Here is a 21,472-nt window from a genome sequence, read left to right as displayed (position 1 = left end):
TCTTTGCACAATAAATTGTAAAACGCCCATATACAATTAACATGTTAAAACATGTTTGCACAATTAATATAATGCCTGCATGGGGGGGGCATTGTTAAACATATTGCTACAGTAATGCATAGGAGCCAGTAAGAAGTTGGGCCCAGTTCACTAAATACTACATAAACAAATAGAAATAGATTGGATATTTTTTTAAACACACTCCTAACTGAAGTTGTAAGTCACAGCAAACTGTTTTAAAGCCCTAAGTTACTAATAGCAAGACTGGAATAGTATCTGAAATGTGAACTAAAAGCACATACACACTTAGCAATTATTTATTCAAGAGACATATACTGCATACCACAATACTGTGGTTTTCAAACTGTGCTCTGCAGAACCCTGGGTTCTGCGACAGGTCACAGAGACTGGGTTAATGGTGGAGTGGGCAGGGAGACAGTGCACCACTGCTGCTAGGCCGGGTTGCTTGGCTCTGTGTCAGTCTTTACGTTAGGTGTAGGGGTCCCATGGCAGAAGAAATTATAAGAAAGGGTTCCATGAATTTAGGAAGTTTGAAAACCATTGCTATAATAGTTAAATACAAGCAGAAAACAGGCACCCTTTTTTCCCTAAGTACATAACATTACTTAGAGTGGACTGTCTCTATAAATAGGGCCTACCTAAATTGGGGCCTCTCAGATTTCAGAAACCATGAAACCTGGGGTTGCCGGCGAAATGCACGAAAAAACCCCTAAATAAAAGTAAGTTTTTATTAAGTCTGCCCCTCCTGGGCAGGCCTTACAGCTCGTTGCTGCTGACAGGGCAGCACAAAGGGGGCAGCAGATAAGATGGTGTTTGCCCCCGCCAATACAGCACCAGACAAAGGGCAGCCAGCAGTCAATATGGCAGCTGCTCCCTTGTCCCTTCCCCTCCCCCTCACCCCCCAGGCCTCTCCACCAATCAGCATGGAGGGCTGGGCTGCCACAACATGGGCTCTTTGTGCCAAGACAGAGCTGCAAAAATGGCTTGGACTCACCACAAGTTAAGTAGGTCCCTACCTATAAATACTTTTATAAATTACAAGTTGAGGCATTTCTCCATTGTGTTACCAAGCAGTTGGCTTTCCTTTAGATGGCACATATAAAGATTAATTCTGACAACATAATATCCCCTTAACTGGAAGATAGACCTTTAACTTCCAAAGAGCCATGTGGACCTTTGTCTACAGACTTCTCTGCACACTCCCAATCGTGCTCTTGCTTTCTGTCATTCACACAAAGTAGCAACACATATGTAATATACACACACACACACACGTGCACGCACACACAACTCAACAAAGTTTCTGTCCTCTCCCGAATCTCTCTTGTAATATACTCATCTATTTATTAGACACACACACAGAAGAGCTGGTACTATAAAAGACTATTTTCCTTAAAAACCATTACTACCACCCATAATTCATTTTACTTACAGTTTGGTTGGTAAGTAGGCAGCAGTGTCATCTTTACTTTTGATAATGTCATTACACTTGTCAAGTGTCTGAAAAACCGTAAATGTATCTCCAATGCTATAGAGAGCTGCAAGATTTTTAGCCAATAATTTCCGTGTGGGTGGCCCAGGAGAACTGCTGATAAGTCCTGTTAGCTGTTCTACAAGTTTCTTTTGTTTTTCCTTGACATCTGTCTGTTAAAGGAACAAAAGTGTTATCTTTCCACTCATATGCGATTCAACATCATTTCAATTAAACAAAAATTCACACTATACTCAATGCTAGCAAATACAGCTATTATATGAAAAGCACATATATGGTTGCTTAGTGAGAAGTTATTTCTATTCTCTATTATCTATTAGCAGTTCAAGAATAGATTTCTAGAGAATCTTGCACGCTTCAAAGACTTCCTCTCTGCCATGTTTTTCACCTTCTTTCCTCACCATCAGAAGTCTCCCCAGTGGAAAGGAAGCCCTCTACTTTCCCAAATATGTATCATATTACTGAAGAACTGCAAAACCTTCCAATTCAGATGTGTTTAAATGTCTAGACACTTAGCACACATAATGAGGAAATAAACAAGCACAGGTAACTAAAAAACTCCAAGATTCAAACTAAAGTATACAGATTTGTTTTCATAGTTTCATAGATGCTAGGGTCGGAAGAGACCTATTAGATTGAGTCCAACCCCCTGCCCCGGGCAGGAAAGAGTGCTGAGGTCAGATGAACCCAGGCAGGTGTCTGTCCAATCTCCTTTTAAATACCTCGCAGGAAGGGGACAGCACTACCTCCCTTGGAAGCGTATTCCATATTTTGGCAACCCTCACTGTAAATATTTTTTTCCTGATGCCCAGTCTGAATGTGCTCTCTTTCAGTTTGTGGACATTATTTCTAGTTACCCCAACAGGCGCCCTGGTAAACATCGCATCCCCTATTTCTTGCTGACCCGCCCTCCTCCCCCCCCAGTCCGACAAGTTTAAAGTCACTCCTCAGATTGACTCTGTTGGCAAAGGCATGATATAATTAATAGTCTCTGGCCTTTTAACTAATTTGGAAGCTAGGTCACACATGCTGAATGACAGACATTGAGTGCAAACCTGATGTAGTAGGGGAAGGGCCAGACTGATTGAACACTCTGATGTGACATAAGCAAGCAGGGGGCTACACTTCAGAGCGAGCTGCGGGCACTTTGTTAAAACCTGTGAAAGCCACAGATGCTACAGAATCAGGAAAAACATCCTGAGACAGAACACAGAAGTCGTGGAAGACATGAGAGGGGTGAGAGATGTGCTGTTATTAAGGTAACCAAGCAGTAAGAGGGGTGCAAATTGCCAAGGCTAAGATGAAATCTATGGGACCACCCCCACCAGCTATGATGGCTTATGGATCCCCCAAAAAACCTTCTGAATCCCTAGCTGCATACTCTATTCTCCGGACTACCTAAGACTTATGCAAAGTTTCTGTTGCTTCTTGACTTAGGCTGAGTTGTGTGCTGTTGCTGTGTCTTAGTTGGCTATGTCTTAGATTAAGCATAGTTTTTTCTGTTGCTCTTTGTCTTATGTTTGGAACTGCAAATTGCTGTGCTCAATAAATTCTCTCTTCAGCGAACAGCCTATTCTTATCCAGGCATTTTCATGATTTCGGTGTCACCACTTAAAGTCCAGTAACAACTCCTTGGTCTTACTGCTACAGTATAGATGTCCATCCAGTATCTTTAATGTGAATGAAATTATCACAGTTTTGAAGTCAGGGGGAAAAAATTACCTTGTTAGCAGCTACCAGAACTTTATCCAAAAACCGCAGCCACTCAAAAATGAAGACTGGTCTCTTGGCTTCTGTGATCTGAACCAAAGCCTCTTCATTTAGCAACAAACTATGAGCTAGCTCCATCTCTAGTTAAATTCTGATTTTTCCTGTAGATTCATGTATTCCCTCTACAAAAAAGTTACTGTAAAACAGTAGATGAAAAATATTTTAGTAAGTTGCAGTGTTCAGCATATAAAACTATGGTATCAAACCATAATCTTACATACATTTCCACTGAACTAGTCTCAAAGAAGCCATACTCACATGTTTAAGATTAGCCGCAAACATGGGTATTTGAGAGATCAGGACCCTAAATGTTAAAAGCAGAAATTCATACATAAATTCCTGTGAAATCTGAATTTGTTTCTGGCCAGAATGATGTTGAAGTCCTGTTAAAAAAAAAAAAAAAAAAGCAATGCAAAGAGAAAGTTACCAACCAAATAAAGGAACCCCCTTTATTCTCATCTTCCCAAAAAGACAGCACAAGTAGTATCAAAGTGATATTGCAGCCATGACGGTCCAGAAAATACAGGAGAGGAAAAGATTTTTGTGCGTGATATCTTTTATTGAACTAACTGCATGATTGGGAGTCTCAGTATCCACAGACCCATCCCTCCTTTGTGGCTTGTGGAATGAATTTAGCTATCCCTTTAACTCCTCCAAGACACTGGGTAGGCTGAAGGGCAGAGTATGGAACAATCCATCATGGTTTAGGGACCAGCATAGTTGATGGGATTCAAGTCTCTACACGTTCTAGCTGAGGGCTCTCTCTGAAGTAAATAGCCAAGAAATGGTGCATTTCACAGAGCCAGAATGGTACAATTCTATAAAACATGCATTTCACCAAGTATAACTCCATTCATTTGCCAGACCCCTCACAAAACCAGGGAGACATATTCCCAAACCCCCACATCTCTGCTACAAACAGCAGCTCCACATGAGTAGACAGAGCATTTGCACCCTGCAAATAAATTCAGAACAAACCATATCAAAGCACTGCTAAGAACTATTATGATATCTCACCAGAAACAAAACCCAGGACGTAGGCAAGTACAGCAGTGCTGTGAACACAGTTACATGTGTAGGACTTTACAGTGGAGATCCTAAGGTAGTCCAGGTTAATTCTGCAATTAAATCAGTGGTCTGCAGCACAGTAGCCACACTGTCTCTGAGTTACCAGGCAGACGCTGAAGAATCTATTGGGCACAGCACTACCAAGGAATATGCAAAAAAGAGTTACAGCAATGAGCAGCCATAACAAGATTATCCTCTAATTTCTTCCCATAAGCCCTCTACCTAGTAGTGAGCAATTCCCAGGGTGCAAAGGAAGAAAGGATTTCCCCCACCCAAGTCAAAGGCAAGAATTGCCTTTGGTATGGGGTAAGATATTCCATACATGACAAAGCAAGGGAGGTTTAAACTGGAAAAACTGAAAAACTCTCACTAGAAGGATGGTGAAACACTGGAATGGGTTACCTAGTGAGGTGGTGGAATCTATATCCTTGGAGGTTAAGGCCCGGCTTGACAAAGCCCTGGCTGGGTTGATCTAGGTGGGGATGGTGCTGCTTTGAGCAGGGGATTGGAGGATTAGACGACCTCCTGAGGTCCCCTCCAACCCTAATATTCTACGATAATTCTAGGATTCTATGAAAGCTGAGAGGCAGAAACATTCCCAGAGGTTTCCCAGGTCCTAGCAACCTGGGGTAGGCAAAGCTTCACTAGCAGCCTGCAGACCACGTATGTGCACATAATCATGATGCAAACAGCAGCCAACATGCTCGCATCCAGCAGAGCATGGATCTTCTAAGCAGGCAGGCAGAACGTTACAGAGAAAATATCTGGGATCCAACTCAAGCTACATCAACGTTTTACCAACTTCACCCATTAAGGGGTGTGAAAAAAAACTAACTTACCTATGTCAGCAAAGCCACAGGAGTGGACAGAGTTATGTCAAGAGAAGAGTGCTTTTGTTAGCTTATGTCATTTAGGGTAATGATGAAGCTACACTGGCTGAAAAATGCATCAGTATATGTTGCATCTAGACAAGAGGGCTTTGCTATCACAGCTATACTGGCAGGGCTCCATGGGGGAGACAAGATTTCAAGGCCCAATGTAGGAATTGGGCTAAGGGTCTTGCTAGGAGTACACCAATAAAGATTTTCTTGGCCAATACTGATAGGTGATGATTAAATCAACCATATCACCTGATACCAATCCAATAACCTCTGTTCTCCCCACAGAATTTAAACTTAGTCATGCCCGTCACAGGGATACAAAGGTAGGAGGACTGGGGGAGGGCCAGCATGGTTCCCATCTTCTGGGAGGGAAGGAGGAGGACCCGGGAGGCTATGGGCCAGTTAGTCTTGCCTCGATCCTGGGCGGGCTTTTTGAGATAATTGTTCCGGCGCATGTCTGCGGAGGGCCAGCAGGGGAGATCATGCTTGGGGGCAACCAACATGGGTTCATTAGTGGCAGCTCCTGTTGGACCAACCTGGTGGACTTCTGTGATCAGATCACCAAGTCATTGGATGCAGGGGTAGCAGTGAACGTAGTCTTCCTGGACTTTCGGAGAGTCTTCGACGCTGTCTCTCACCCTGTTCTCACTGAGAAACTGGGGGACTGTTGTGTCAACACCTACACAGTCAATTGGGTCGCCGACTGGCTGGAGGGCCGCACCCAGAGAGTGGTGGTGGACGGGTCATTTTCGACCTGGAGGGATGTGGGTAGTGGGGTGCCACAGGACTCAGTCCTCGGGCCCGCACTGCTCAACATCTTCATCGGTGACTTGGACGAGGGGGTAAAAAGCACCCTGTTCAAGTTTGCTGATGACACTGAGATGTGGGGGGATGTGGGCATGCTGGAGGGGAGTAATAGGCTGTGGTCGGACCTGGACAGGTTGCAGGGGTGAGTGGATAGGAATGGGATGGGATTCAGCACCGACGGGTGCAGGGTGGTGCACATGGGGAGGAACAACCAGCACCGTGCCTGCAGGTTGGGGAACTCCATTCTTGTCAGTACAGAGGCGGAAAAGGATCTTGGAGTCATCATTGACGCCAAGATGAACGTGGGCCGGCAGTGTGGGGATGCAGTTGGGAGGGCCAACCGTACCTTGTCATGCATCCACAGATGCATCTTGGGCGGGTCCAGGGAGGAGATCCTCCCCCTCTATGTGACACTGGTCAGGCTGCAGGTGGAGTGCTGCATCCAGTTCTGGGCACCGCACTTCAGGAGGGATGTGGACAGCGTGGAGGGGGTCCAGGGGAGGGCCACTCGCATGGTTGGGGGGCAGCAGGGCAAGCCTTATGGGGCAAGGCTACAGGACCTGAACCTGTTCGGCCTCCACGGAAGAGGGCTGAGAGGGGATCTAGTGGCCTGTTACACTGGTCGGAGGGGACCAGCGGGCACTGGGGGGGGTCCCTGTTCCCCCGAGCACTCCCAGGAGTGACCAGGAATAATGGTCACAAGCTGGCAGAGGGGTAGATTTAGGCTAGATATCAGGAGGCGCTACTTCACAGTCAGGGTGGCTAGGATCTGAAACCAACTTCCAAGAGAAATGGTGCTGGCTCCTACCCTGGGGGTCTTTAAGAGGAGGATAGATGTACACCTTGCTGGGATTGTTTGACCCCAGTACTCTTTCCTGCCATGGCAGGGGGTCGGACTAGATGGTCTACGCAGGTCCCTTCTGACCCTAGAAACTATAAAACTATGAAAGGTCGCTCCAAGCTTCATGTTTCATGGACCCCAGTCCTGCCTTCAAACACGACAGCAATGAACTAAACGGTATTATAATGTGTAGGCCCCGATTCTACACAAAAAACAATATATTAAGACATGTAGGCAAGCAAACCAGAAAGTCATGGACAAGTATCAGAAACCTGATGCAGCATTCAAAGACAACAAAGGGTAAGTTTCCATTGAATTCAATTAGAAATGGTGCTGGCTCTGGCTTTGTCTATGGACATTCTGGGCAAAGTACCTACAACTGGAAAATGGGCAAAATCATTACTGCATCACAGAATCACAGAAAATTAGGCTTGGAAGGGGCCTCAGGAGATCATCTAGTCTAACCCCCTGCTCCAAGCAGGACCATCCCCAATGCAGAGCAGGGGTGTCAAACACAGTGCCTGACAGGACAGATCCCACTCATGGAGCTGCTTCCAGCTATTAATGGGTACAGTAAGCTGGGGCTGGGGCCTGCCATGGACTCTGGGGCCTTGAGGGCCAGCGAGGACTGTGCAATATACTCAGTTGTTCAGAGGCTGCCTGCCCCGCTGCTACTGGCACTGCCCCCACCAAGGCCTGCAACAACTCAAACGATTGTCAGCCAGGGCCTCAGCTGAGTCCGACATCTACGATGCAGCGAAACCCAGTCAGCCAAAACCCAGGAGTATCCAACGGCCCTCTGAAGCAACTGGCAGTAAGTACCTAGCACAGCTAGGCTCGACCCTGTTGGCCTCGAGGTGCTCCCAGGAAAGGCCGAACCCAGCTCTTTCGCTCACGCTTCTGAGCCGCGGGCCCATCGCAGAGTGCTTGCTCGGCTCCAGAGAGCTAGGAGCGGCTGCACCGGGCAAGAGGGCACCCCTGGATGACACTGCCAACCACTTGTCCTTCCCCGGGGCTGTCAGTGCAGAACCACCCGCCTGAGGCAGGACATCACAACTCTGTGGGCTCTAATGGGACAAGCTACTTTATCTCGGGATAGAGCATGGAGCCACTGTCCCGGGATAAGCCCTGCCAGGCTGGGAGGGGAGAGCAATGAGCGCATCACCCCCGTGCTAGCCCGGATTAGAAAGGCGCTGTGTGCAGGCGCTGCCCCGGGAGAAGCGCCGCGTCCCATGTCCCCCCATCCCCCTCGAGCATTTCGCGGCGCTGAAGTCCGATTCAGAACAAGGCTGCGCCTGCGGGACAGCCCCGCCCCACCCGACTGGGTCATGTCACACCCTCCCCCCGGCTCGTCGCGGGGGGGGGTGCTATGGCAAGCCCCCCGGCCCCTTAGCGCTCACTCACCGCCAAACCCAGCCCCCACAGCAGCTGTAGGCCGGAGTCGAAGGACCAAGCGGCTACACAGGCGCACTAGCTCGTTCCGGGCAACTGAAGGGGGAGACTGCGCAGGCGCAAGCAGCAGCCGCACGCGGATGAGGCTCGCGGGGCAGTTCTGGAGGAAGGGGTGGCTCCTGCGAGGGTTCCTTCCGGGGTGGTTCCACTTCTGCGCATGCGCTAGCTGGGCCTGCGGCAGGTGGGACGAGGTCGCGGGTAGGGAGCTGAGGGTAGTACCAGACACCGCCGGGGCCGCCGCGAGGGACGCAGGTCGCCTCCGGCACGGGCCGGGACACGCGCCCCGGTAGGTGGCGCCGGCTGTCCCTGGGGATGGTCCGGCTTGGAGCAGGGGGTTGGCCTGGATTGGCGCATCTACACGTTCATGAATGTGCTTTAGGTAATGCATGTTAAATCTAGTACCTCCGGGCATTTATACTTTTTCATCCCGCGACAGGCTGGAGCAGACTTAATGAATTGAGTTTGCTTTGCTTGCAAGCTGATGTGCGCTGTGCCATATGCACTTGCGTAAGTGGCAAAATGCGCACAGAAAATGGTGGTGGTGTGCTTTTCAAGTAAAGTGCTTTATATGTGTTTTAGTTCAAAAGCATGCCACTGCCATTCTCTTAGTGCTGATGCTCATTTTGCCGCTTGTACAACTGCAAGTGATGTGGCGCTGGGTGCTTTTCAAAGTGCTCCATGCTGCTGCAGCACTTGTATATGTAAAAATGCCCTCCATTGTGAGGTACTGGAAAAATGTGTATTAGCCTATTTTAATGCACATAAGCTAAAGAGCATAGGTTTTTTTGTGGTGCTTTAATCTGCATTAAAATAGGCTAATGCACATTAAAGTACACTGTAGACAGGACCTTATGAGGTCCTTTCCAACCTTCATTCTCTATGAGTCTGTCTGCCCTGTGGGGCTTTAACCGGATCCAGAAATTTGGCAGCAGCAGTTAATATTGCCACCACTCCCCCAGATTCCTGACACTTGGGGAGCCCAGGCTCAGTGGGCTGCAGGCTGAGCACTAAGGAGCTAGGTTGTGAGAGTCAGTTAAAACCATAAATAATGTGCAGGCTGGATAATCCATCAAGTATTATGGAATTGTTGTTAGTGTGTCAGCCGCACAGTATTTTTGGCACTGGTCTAGTGCTACATGCAGCAGATGTAGAGCAGTGAGGGTTTTTTTATCCAAGGCAGGCTCCTTACTTCCTTTGCAAAAGGAAAATGGGTCATTAACACATTTTTATTATATATAGGTAGGAGGATCTAAGCAGGGCAAAGATATTGAACATGGGAGAAGAGGAGGAAGATGACTACATGTCCGATATTTTCATTAATACGAAGTAAGTATGTCTCTGCATCCAGTAGCCATGCTGCTTTTTTCTGTAATGTTTGGGAACAGCTTAACTTCTGAGTTTTTCTGTAATGTTAGGGAACAAGCTAAAGCAACCAGGCAACTGTCTAAGGGTCAAATCATCACACAAGGCACAAGCAATGTTTTTTGCCCAAAATGAATTTAGGCCCAAACTTCTAAAAGTCTTGAGCTAAACTAGGTGGGTCTGTTCTTGGGTTCCCAGCTTAACGGCTCTGAATCATTACTGTCTAAAACTCAAAAAAACTAAAAAAGGTTTTTACATGCCTCAAGCAGCCCAGATTCTTCTCACAAAAAGCAAAAATGAGAAGATTTGCCCTGAAAGATGCAGTAATCATAAGTAGGAATTTAAAGAGGAAGTGGAGTGACTTCAGGCAGGGGGTCGGACTAGATGATCTTCCTAGGTCCCTTCTGACTCTAGCTACTATGAAACTATGAAAAAATCTGGATAAGTGTAAACAGGTTATTTGTTTCTCAGCTTAGGTTTTTGTTCTGTATTCTTGTTGCCCCTCTGCTCCTAAATTTTCTGTCCTTGTAGAAGCTGTTTTATCACTAGAGTTAGAATAGACAGGGCCAACCTGCATGCCAGTATTTAACAGGGACCTGTATCAGCCACCAGAATTTGCTTGTTTAATATTCTCACTGTCTTGATTTACTGGTTTATGCTGTTATGACATGTTTGCTGTTCCTCAGTAACAATAAAACAAACAATATTTTTGTTGTTGTTCCTTATAGACAGGATGTAAGGCCAGGATTGCCAATGGTGAGGCGTGTGAAGGAAACTATTCAGAAAGAAGAAAGGCAGAAAGAAGCTAATGAGAAGAACAGACAGAAGAGTATAAAAGAAGAAGAAAAAGAGAGACGTGACACTGTGTTGCAGAGTGCATTAGGAAATGAAAACAAAGGCTTTGCTCTGCTTCAAAAGATGGGGTACAAAACTGGCCAGGCCCTTGGCAAAACTGGTAAGTTTGTCCACTTGGGACCTTTTGTGTGTGTGTGCCAAGTTTTCAAAATGTGAGTTTCAAAGGATAGCATGATCTGCTCCACTGATCTCTGGGTGAACTCAATAAATAGCTCTCTAAGAAAAACAGCAGCTATTTATTACAGCAGTCCTGAACTGCTTCCTTAGCCCTGCAAGAGAAGAAACAGCAGCTAGGCAAGGGCAAGCCTTAAAGAATTGTTAGAGTAGCTCTGCAAGGTGTAAAGCTATGCCAGACGTATGTGGGCTAGCTCTGCATGCTCAGGCTGTGGATCTGAAAACAGTACAGCCATGTTAGCATACTCTGCCTGGACTAAATAACTCTATTGAGAAGCTAAGTGTATTAACTGTATGTAGTGTCATTCTTCCAAAGCCATATTGCTTCTGGTTCTTGCATGTGCAGATCTAGCTTGGATGTTCCTACCTGGCACAACTTTGTACCTTATGGACCAGGGATGTCAAACTTGCCCCCAGCTGGATCTGGACTGAACGGGTTCCTCTTGGACCAGGTCTGCAGGGGCAGCTGCGACAGGGCCAGGGCCAAGGACTTACTACCGATTTTGGGGTCCCTGAATCCTGAGGGACATGGCAATCTGTAGTAGGCTTTGCCCATCTACTTCTACTAGCCTTCCTGGTCAGATGGACCAGTTCCACAGGCTGAATTGAGCTCAGCCATGTTTGACACCCCTATTGTAGACGCATATACATAATTTTAAATACAAAAGCGTGAGCAATATTGGGGGATCTGAAGGAGGAAGACACTGTTCTTGCTTCTGCCTAACTGATATATCAGATGTGCCCAGTGATTCAAAGGAATTTTACCACTTGTGACGGGGCCCAGTCTCTTTAATTTGTTGTTCTTTCCAAACTGGGAACTTTTAAGTACAGCCAGAGGTTAAAGAGTCAAAGTCCCAATATATACCAACTTGCGTATTGAATCTGGAAAGCAGTTTGTGTCCATTCCCCTTCTTCTGCACTGAGACGCAATGAGGCAAGAAGGGCAATTAAGACTAACGATGCTGTAACACTTCTGCATGAGGATCCATTGCTCTATATGTTTAGCTCCTTCTGGATTCTTTGCACTCCACAGTAACATTTTGCAGCTGGTTAGGGAAATGTAAAGCATCCTGATATTCTCATATGAAAGCTGCTGCAGAAGAATGGTATATTGTTATTGTTAACTGCAAAAAGGGTGATGCATCAAATAAATGCCACTCTTGATGAACTGGACAGCATCCTGTAAACAGCCTACATCTGTACTACAGGAATACAACAGAGGAAGGTAAGGCACATGTGATTCAACTTGGTTATTGTCAAAAGAACTAAATATAACTTGATGTTGAATTTATCAGTTTCCAAAAGATCAGAAATATTGTTTGATGTCTAAAGTTTGTCTACTTGGATATGCTTCATCTATGGTTTGGTGAGGGACCTAGCTGCATTAAAGTCTTTGCTCTTTTTCCCCACACAGGAAAAGGCATCATTGAGCCGATTCCACTGAATATTAAAACAGGTATGTGGTGTTTATCTTTTTTCCTTTGTTGGAGTTCAAAGCTTTCAAACTGCTCACACTGGTATTTTGAACTTGAATAGGCAGAAGTGGGCTTGGCCATGAAGAACAAAAAAAGCGGAAAGCTGAAGAAAAGCTAGAAAACTATAGACGGAAAATTCATATGAAAAAACAAGCAGATGAACAGGCTGCAGATCAGTTTAGGTAAAAATTAAAAATAAAAAAATCCTAGCCACGTTTTCTTGTACAGATATTTAGGTAATAATAATAGGATCCAGGTTTCATTCTCATAAGCATGTTACAGGCATTCTCCCAGATTTGACCATCGTTTTTTAAATGTGCTGTCAATTCTGAGTAACATTTGTGCAAGTGAATGTGTGCTGGGATTTGAACTGTACAGGAATTCCCAATCATTTCTAAAGAATGAACAGAGACTAGTTCAGATGCATCAGCATTAAAAGATGTATATTCTCTTTACAGCACGACATACTATTATGACCAGTAATACCAGTACCTAGATTAATAAATGCAAATACTGACTTTTCTTAGAGACCGGTACTTAAATCAAAAGTCTGTCTTATAAATCACTGTGAAATAGTGTTTTAAGAAACACAAATGCGTGTACAAACACACACATCCACACTATTATGGCCCTGTTTAGGACAGTTTGCTTTGATCCTCTTTCAGAGAATTGTCTGCATATACCAAGACACTAAGTTACTGATGTAGGAAACCAGTACAAATAAAAAAAATCGTCTATGTGTGATCTACATTTTTAATAGAGTAAGATTCAAAAACAAACAAGAGGAACGTAAGATAGAAGGGGACCTTAGAAAAAGCCAGAAGGCCTGTCAGCAATTAGACTCTCAAAAGGTAAGGCTGATTAACTGTTTTGGGGGTAGAAGGATGATTTGTAGGTTCAAGTTGGCTGTATCATAGTCAGTATTTATGGAGAGAGAGATTTCAGTCATTAATTATGATGTGATATTGAATGTTGCTTGACTGAGGTGGCGGCGGCGGTTGGCCATGTGTTTGGGCTCGGAAGTGCATATCCTTACACACCAGCCCTGTGTCCCATGGACTATTACAGCTCACATAACAGAAGTTGTACATCCTTGGGTTAATTGATCATTTGCAGTTTGCCTTCCTCCTAATAGTTGTCTGGCTATAAGGGTGAGGGAGGTAGTTGCCTCAGTCAAAGCTGCTCTCACCATCCTAGTTGAGGGAGAAATAGCATGATAATTGGATTCAATAAACTCTAGGTGTTTATGTATCAAAGTGTTAAAAAGAGTTGTTTACCTGCTGGAAGTGGATATTTTCAATAAAGAGAACTGATAACAGAAAAGAATGGTTGGTGGTATAGTCTGACACTTTATCAGATCAAAAGTTAAGTTAACATCCCTTTTGAATTTGCTTAAAAAAAGCATTAAACCCACAACCAAGCCTACCTGTGGTCCATTGTATTCTAGTTTTAGCAGTTTTACACCAAGTCTTCTAGTGTAATTATATTTTTATAAGTCTTGTTGTAAATGTTACTTGGCTTAGCTATTACTTACATCAAGATGATTACATCTGCTAGAAAACCCTTTTGAGAGATTTTTTTTTCTTTTAATCTTTGTTTTATTTTTAAGGACATTAAAATTCCCAAAGAGATTTGGTACTGGATGGAATCAGAACCAGAGGAAGAAAAGGATGAAGAGAAGGAGGAGGATGAATATAAAAGTTCAGACTTAAGTGTGAGTCCTGACACTAAAATTAATATGTAGCTATTTTCCTTTGTGAAATATTTACATACATATGTATTTTCAAAACTAATAAGTGGTATCTTGCAAAGAGTTCTCACAGTACTGTTAGAAAGAATACAAAGCACAAGTGTGCTCATTTGTTGAGAACAGCATATTGGGAATTAAACACCAGCCACTTTACTATTTTGGTTACAATTTTCAAAAGAAAATAGGAGTAGTTTGGGGTGTCTTATTTTCAGGTGTTCAGCTTGTCACCTTAGAAGGGCCTGTTTCTTAGATGCATTGAGTAATTGCTCAGAAGCATCTCAAATTGGGCATAGAAAAATCACGGTTGTTTTTGAAAATGATGAGCATCATGCCCTATACTCCACTAATGTTGTCAGTCTTGATTCAATTTGCAGAGGAGAAAAGTATGAAAAAACCCACTAAAAATCACTATTCCATTAAAATAATGCAGCTGGCTAATGTATTTTGGCTGTCTTTTAAATCTTCTTTAGTTGAAAATGAGGAAAACTACCATCATTTGTCCGACCAAATGTTCCTAAGTTGCATTTAGGAATCTCTGAATTACCTTGTGATCTCCTAGTCAGCTCAGTTTTAGCACAAAAAAGCTAAGAAGGGACAGTAGTTCAAAAGTGTGCCATGTAAAACCGTCTCAAGCTTTTTTACTTCTCTGTGCATCAATAGGCATCAGAAAAGCTACAAATCCTAACAGCCTATTTAAGAGAGGAACATTTATATTGCATCTGGTGTGGAACAGCCTATGAGGGTAAGTAAATCTTTCTTATATTTAAATGATTTTCCTTTGGTTATGTTTCTGAAACCATATTCTGCATTCCTTACTCCCTTTTTGTCCCAGCTTGGCAACATCTTGCTAGAAAACATTTCTCATCATGCCTACATATGCCAATGCAATTTCTTTTCCACTTTAGCTGGTTTGAAAATAAGCATGGGCACTTGGTACCAACCAAGTGAGAAGTAAAAGTATTCCCCAGTACTCAGCAGAGTTGCAGCTCTTCAGCAGTTATTACTGTATAATAACAATTGCTTGTGTAATAGCTGTCATAGGCACTGACTCTGGGTACTCCAGGGCTCAAACACCCACCAAGCCGCTTGCAGATGTTAAAAACAACTCATTTTCCCCGCCTTCTCCTCCTCCCCACCCCCTTTACTGAAAGAAGCAGTGTGTTACTTCTACCTAGCTTGGCAGTGTCTGTAAAGATTGAGAACTTCAGCAGGGGTTTTGGGAGCTTTTATGTAAAGCTCGTTCAGTCAGCTATTACAGGGGTTTTCAACCTTTTTTATCAAGTGTACCCCTTCTGTCTCAAAGTTTCAGTTCATGTACCCCTTTATATTTTGTCCTTGTTTTTAAAGGTGGGTGGGGCAGATAGAGACCCTGTGGTGAGGGAGGGAGCAGGGCAGGGGCAGGTACTGCTCAGCCAGGGTGAGCCACAAGATTTGTCCAAGAGGTGCAGGGAGGGGTTGGCTGCCACTGCTGCATGCACCCCAGGAGGGCATGGGGGGCATGTGCCCCTAGATCTGCACATGGGGGGTGGGGAGGCTATGTGCATGTGCCCTGGTGCGCAGCAAGTTGCCTTAAAAGAGGTAGGGGAGGCTGGGGCCAACACCTAGGGCCTGGCAGCCACAGCCTTACATGGGATCCTGGGGGCTTCCCAGGGCTCCAGTGGCAGCAATCTGGCAGCAGGGACCCTGGCTGGCAGCCAAACATGGTGCCAGCTGGCCAGGCTCCAGTTTTGGGTGATGCACACTGCTGCCACATATTTCACCCTGCTTTTTTCTAGCACAGTTTTGTTTTTTTGGGGGGGGGGAGTCTCCCAGTGTCATAAAATGCCCATGGTGCAAATCAGCAGCGTGGGGAAACACCTGCATGTGTGGTGTGTGGCACCACATACCACATGTGCACTCATCTGGATGCACCCTTAGAGTAGCAGCTGCTGGTCTAATGATGTTATGCTTAAGAACAGAGCCTTCAAATAAACATGGACTAGACAAGTTGCAATGATTGTATGGTCAGACACTTGAATAAGCACCTCTTAAAACACTCAACTGGTAGATAGTTATGAAAAGTGATTGCTGTTCTATTGAGGGAGAGTCAGGTGCACTCAGCAGGCCGCTGGATTCCCTTGTATTTCCATCTGTGCTCTGTAGAAGAGGGTTTAAGTGGCTGCTACGAGAAAAGTCAGATTATGCTATGGAAGAAAGAGATTGACTTGAGGAAGCAAAATGGAAACTTGCAGATCAGCATAATCTTCCGGAGGAAGATCTAGAAGTTCAGATGAAGCTACATCAATGTCATACTGCTTTCTTTTGTCTGGGTGATTGTGGGCTTGACTTATGGCACATGCCTCCATACAGTGACATCTCTTCTAGCTTTGGGCAAAATGTTTTCAGACATTCCTGCAAGCTAATGTTTGTATAGCAGGTAGGGCAGCTTTAAAAATGATGCTGTTGCTGAAGGAGTTGTGTTCCTAAAGCTGAAGAAGCTCCCTCAGGACAACACTCTAGCTAGCAGAATTCCAGCTTAGAAAGTGGGGGAAAAAAGTATTGGGAAAGTTTATACAAATGTCTGAAATTGTGCTTAAAATAGAATATTTGGTTCCTTTAATAAATGTTAATGGGATAGTATCAAAATTTGCTTGAAGTATTTAGAATATTATCTGGAATTATTTTATTTAATAATAGCCTAATGGTTAAACTTTTCTGCAACTAGAAGTATTGGAGTTTGTGTTTCAGGTTCCTATGTCAGCAAGCTAGACAAGGAATGCTGTTAAGACCTGCTTTTTTCCCTTGCTTATTTAATGCAGGGCTATCCAACTTTTAAGCCCTGAGGCCACACAAACAGGAGCCACACACTGTGTGGGCTGCACCAAACATGGCACAGGCCACTCAGCTGAATACTGTGTGGGTGCTCCCCCTACATCCCCACCACACTGCATGCCTCTGTGGGCACCCTTCTCCCCCACAACTGCTGAACTGCAGGAGCATGATCCCCTCTGCCCAACCCTGACCTCCCAAGCCATGTGCTGCACTGCCCCACTTTCAGGGTGGAGGCAGGAAGCAACAGCTAGAAGAAGGAGGGGAACTTGGAGACTGGAGCAGCAGCTAGGCAGGAGCCACATATTAACCCCTCATGGGCCACCAGTTAGAAAAGCCTCGACTGAAAGAACATGATCAGAATTCACATGCAAGTCAAAACTCCTGGAATGAATTGGTTTGTACTACTAATTCAGAAGAAAGGTGATGTTCTAAGCTAACTAAACTCTGTTTTCTTTGTTTTTTAATATTCAGGTTATACATTTTTTTTCTTCCAATTATTGAAATACCTTTTTCCCTCTTGCATTTTAGATTCAGAAGACTTGTCTTCAAACTGCCCTGGAGACAGTTCTGCAGATCATGACTAATTTTTTTCTAATAAAAAGAATTCTGGAAAAATATGGAAAAGTCACTGCCAAGTTTAAAAGAATTCCCATGATTCATTCAAATCAAGCAGGTAGAAAGGCATATAGAGCAATTTAGACCAGGGGTCAGCAACATACAGCCCACAGGCCATATCTGACCTGAGGAGCCACTGGATATGGCCCACAGAGCTGGATGGCTTTGCCTTCCTATACTTGAGTGCACACTTGGGCCAGGCAACTTCCAGCTACATCAGCACCATAGCAGGAGAACAGGAGGCTGGTAGAAGTGGTGGACATGGGGAAAGGACCATTGTTGATGTCACCCGCTCATGTCAGACCAGAGCCATGTTGTTCTTGACCCAGGGCTGTAAAAGGTTGCTGGACCCCGACTTCTTTCAGTTGTTTGCTTCTGAATAAGAAATGCCATTTTTAAGCTCCTTTTTCTTAAAAGGACATTTTTTAAAAGGAAGCTAATCATTGAATTCACTATCTAATAGGTATTACAAGTTACCAGTATTGTTGGTGTTGAATAACTTAGGGGCAGGCAGGATTTATGAGGTTCTCACCACAGTTCTAATAAATTAAAGACCGACCAGCACCATCTTTGCAATTGCAGTCTTAGACTTCTGAGCACAAGCCCCAAAAGCTCTAGAAAGTTTTGGCATAGAATTTCTGAAAATCTTTACATGGAGCTGCCTGCGTTCAGAGCATAAACTCCCTTTCATACGACTGGATACATGGAGGCTTCAAATGAACAGTACTTGACTTTAGGAACAGGTACCCAAACAACTGCTTACAGCTTTCCTTAAAGTAAAACTGACCTTTCATTTTTCAGCATAAAGCATGGAACAGACTCATAAAACTCAGCTTCATAGGGAAGTGAATAGTAAAGTATATTAGTGCTTATTCTGGGCAGTGCTAGACAATTCATTTATTATGTGTTCTTTGCAAGGTTGTCTGCACCTTTAAATCTCACTAAGTTTATCCTTGGTCAACATAATGCAGCCAGAAATCTGAATGTTGAAGAAAGAAAATATGAATCTGCACAACAAACATTTAAAATTAATCAGTAACTTCTGCCCTATGTAAATATGGTTGTTTGTATGGAAACTTCTTCATTGTATTTAGTAACTTCAATGTGTTTTGTTCATCATTAAATACAAATGTTTGTAAATATGTTTTTGTACAACTTGGTTTTATCCAGTCAATGTTAGCAGTGTTGTCAGCAAGCAACATCTCTGGTATCATGTCATCCCAGTTGAAAGAAAAAAAAAACTGAATTAAAAGAGCTAGCTATAACTGTAAAGCAGACCTAACAAGAATTCTGGGCCAATATTTCCACACAATTTATGGTAGAAAGGGAAAGTGATGTAATTAGGACATCCATGTATGCCAGACAGTGAACCCCAAAGGTGATTCAGTTTTGGGATGAATGTGACAAGTGACGTGTTACCGCTGTGGTTCTTCTGCAATTAATGAATATGTGGCTGAAACATGTCATTGAATTTCAGTTGCCAGCGGAGAATATGCTAGTAGGATATAGGCCTGACACTATGAGGGGAAAAAGAAGTTAAAAGTAGTTATTTTCTTTATGCCACAGTAGTCTCACTTGCACTTTGCGTCACTAGGTTACATACATTAGTCTTAAAACAGGAAAGTTATTTTCTTTTAATTGTGAAGAAAGTGTTCATATTCATTAAAATATAGTGATATAAAAATAATCTTGTTTGTTACAGAAGAATGCAAATTTAAAATACTATGTAAAAACAAACCATCACAGATTAGCAGTAAAGTGTTTTATTACTAGATTTCAACAAAGCACAAAATTAGGAATGCATATGCCACCATGTATCTTTTAAAAAGACATACAGTGATTCATTCTTATAGACAAACAGATTGCTAGTAGGAAAGCAGGACTGGATGGCACCGCAGGAGATTATCCAGGCCAACCCCCTGCTGAAGGCAGGATCATGCAATTATAGAACATTAGGATTGGAAGGGCCCTCAGGCCACCTAATCCAACCCCCTGCTCAAAGCAGGGCCATCCTCAGCTATATCCCCAAGCATAGCTAGGATAACCCCTCTCTAAACCACCTTAGACAAGCATTTGTTTAACCAGTTCTTAAAAATTTTGAGACCAACTCTCTTTCTTACAATCTTTAGAAATTCCTAAAACATCAAAACACCCTTCAGCTTTTCACAGGTAAAGCAGGGAAGTGAAAACACTGAAATGTGGCTACAAAAAATTCAAAAGTGCTTAAAATACATACCTAAATTCTATCCTGTTTTAGCCCAGGGGTCAGCAACTCCCTGTGTATATGCCGAGCATAGCACACAGGGCCGTTTTGCTGGGCACACCACCGCCAGCCCAGACTCTAAGCAGCTGCCGCCAACCATGGAGCCTGGGCTGCTCCCAGCTCGCGGCTGGGAGGCTGCAAGCAGACCGGGCTCCATGGGCTGGCTACAGCCAAAAGGCTGCAAATAGCTGCTCCGGGCTCCAGCATGTCAGCACTCCAGCACCTTCCAAAGTAGACATTGGTTTTTTTCAGCACTCCAGCCAAAAAATATTGCCTACCCCTGTTCTAGCCTAATGTTAAGAGCCAAAGTGAATACTGGCTGTCTTGAGGGTGGAAGAGTGAGGACATGGACAAACCTTGCTTCAGACAGGGTTCAAACTGGGACAATATATCTCACTTGTATCAATACAGGCTTCTGTACATGTAACATAAAGCAAAGTTGTGTGTTTCCAAACAACAGCCCTTCCCATCTCCTTTTGTAGGACCAGAGTTGGTATAACATTGAAAAGAGGGAAAGGCTTGGGCAACACTGATGGCGGGAGACTATTTTACTGAGCTCTCACAATGCCACCCCATTCTATTGGAGGTGCCTTCATTGATTTGAAAGCACTACCTCCCCCAACTACAAATACCATTCCTTATAGGGTTTGGTAACCAGTAATATAACTAAAGGCAAGTGGGGCAGCAGCCTCAGGCGCTGACTTAAAGTGGGTGTTAAAATAATGCCCCAACCACTTTGCCACAGCAGCCCTGCACCACCCAGCCTGAGAAGCCATGTGCTGGGACAACCCGGATCAGTAAGACTTGCATCCCATACAGCAGGAGAGTTTTGCCCAGACCACAGAACTCTTGGGGTATGGCCATGTTGGTATACAGATGTAGGAGCAAGTAAAGCAGACCAGGTGGATGTAGGGGAGAATCATAGACTCAAAGGACCAGAAGGGACCTGCAACATCATCCAGTCCGGTCCCCTGCCACAGGCAGGAAGTTATTGGGCTCAAACGAGCTCAACAAGATGCTTGTCTAGTCTCATCTTGAACACCTCCAAGGATGGCGAGCACCACATCTGTTGAGAGTGTGGTGCAGTCACCATCCTTGGAGGTGTTCAAGATGAGACTGGACAAGCACCTTGTGGAGCTCGTTTCAGCCCAATAACTTCCTGCCTGTGGCAGGGGACCAGAATCAATCTTGCAGGTTCCTTCCGCTCCTTTGATTCTATGATTCTCCCTTGCATCCACGTGGTCTGTTTTACTTGCCTTCCTGGAATTCATCTCCATGCTAAGTCTAATGTAGAGCTGTGTCAAAACCACTGAGTTAGTTCAAATAACTCACACTGCACCTATGCTAATATGCCCTTCCTAGCCAAGTATATTAGCCTGTGTGGAGCCCTGCAGAGACACAGCTCCTCGTTGCCTGCCTTACCTTGAGTATCTGTACACCATCCATCACACTGCATTATACCTGGAAACATATTCCAGGTGCCACACATGATGCTGGAGGTAAAGACTATCACAGGGTATGTCTATAACATGACCTTGTGCTGAAATAGGGCACCTCTGTGCTTGCTAGTTTCTGAATGGAAAACGGCAGTTGAATTAGTATAGCACTGCAGGCACACCAACAAACTCTGCTGAGGCACAGCTGAGCACTACAGTGCTTTGGGCTTGGGAGTCGGCACCTGTAGAACAGATACAGCACATTACCCACAGGCTCTAACCCTGAGTAGTCATAGTTTCATAGTTTCTAGGGTCGGAAGGGACCTGAGCAGATCATCAAGTCCAACCCCCTGCCATGGCAGGAAAGAGTACTGGGGTCAAACAACCCCAGCAAGGTGT

At 44.5% G+C, this 21,472-nt stretch overlaps 2 protein-coding genes across 3 annotated transcripts in view; one reads left to right on the top strand and one right to left on the bottom strand.

Moving 5' to 3' along the window:
• HEATR5B (HEAT repeat containing 5B) overlaps nt 1-8,346 on the bottom strand; it is an 88,757-nt gene extending 80,411 nt beyond the window's left edge. Inside the window, exons 1-4 of one of the 2 annotated variants that reach the window (XM_019549724.1) lie at nt 8,285-8,346; nt 3,542-3,666; nt 3,236-3,419; nt 1,454-1,665 (exon numbers count right to left, since the gene is read on the bottom strand). In XM_019549724.1, coding sequence (XP_019405269.1) covers nt 1,454-1,665; nt 3,236-3,361 — 338 coding nt within the window. In that variant the 5' untranslated portion in view covers nt 3,362-3,419; nt 3,542-3,666; nt 8,285-8,346. The remainder of the gene's footprint in view (nt 1-1,453; nt 1,666-3,235; nt 3,420-3,541; nt 3,667-8,284) is intronic. The other variant, XM_019549725.1, reaches the window with a different exon arrangement.
• Nucleotides 8,347-8,625: 279 nt separating this feature from the next.
• Nucleotides 8,626-18,516, top strand: GPATCH11 (G-patch domain containing 11). Its single transcript, XM_019549727.1, has 9 exons — nt 8,626-8,711; nt 9,572-9,658; nt 10,423-10,649; nt 12,138-12,179; nt 12,260-12,380; nt 12,959-13,049; nt 13,808-13,912; nt 14,609-14,690; nt 17,288-18,516. Exons 2-9 carry the CDS (start codon nt 9,606-9,608, stop codon nt 17,341-17,343), a joined length of 777 nt encoding a protein of 258 aa, XP_019405272.1. The 5' UTR covers nt 8,626-8,711; nt 9,572-9,605; the 3' UTR covers nt 17,344-18,516.
• Nucleotides 18,517-21,472: the final 2,956 nt, after the last annotated feature.

This window comes from Crocodylus porosus, unplaced genomic scaffold, assembly GCF_001723895.1.
Source record: "Crocodylus porosus isolate Cpor-Errol unplaced genomic scaffold, CroPor_comp1, whole genome shotgun sequence".
Classification (NCBI taxonomy): domain Eukaryota; kingdom Metazoa; phylum Chordata; order Crocodylia; family Crocodylidae; genus Crocodylus; species Crocodylus porosus.
This window is presented reverse-complemented; position numbering and strand designations above follow the sequence as displayed.

Coding starts and splice junctions, on each gene's coding strand:
- GPATCH11 (XM_019549727.1), top strand. CDS start 9,606: ATGGGAGAAGAGGAGGAAGATGACTACATGTCCGATATTTTCATTAAT. Junction 9,659..10,422: donor GATATTTTCATTAATACGAA/GTAAGTATGTCT, acceptor TGTTCCTTATAG/ACAGGATGTAAGGCCAGGAT. Junction 10,650..12,137: donor CCAGGCCCTTGGCAAAACTG/GTAAGTTTGTCC, acceptor TTCCCCACACAG/GAAAAGGCATCATTGAGCCG.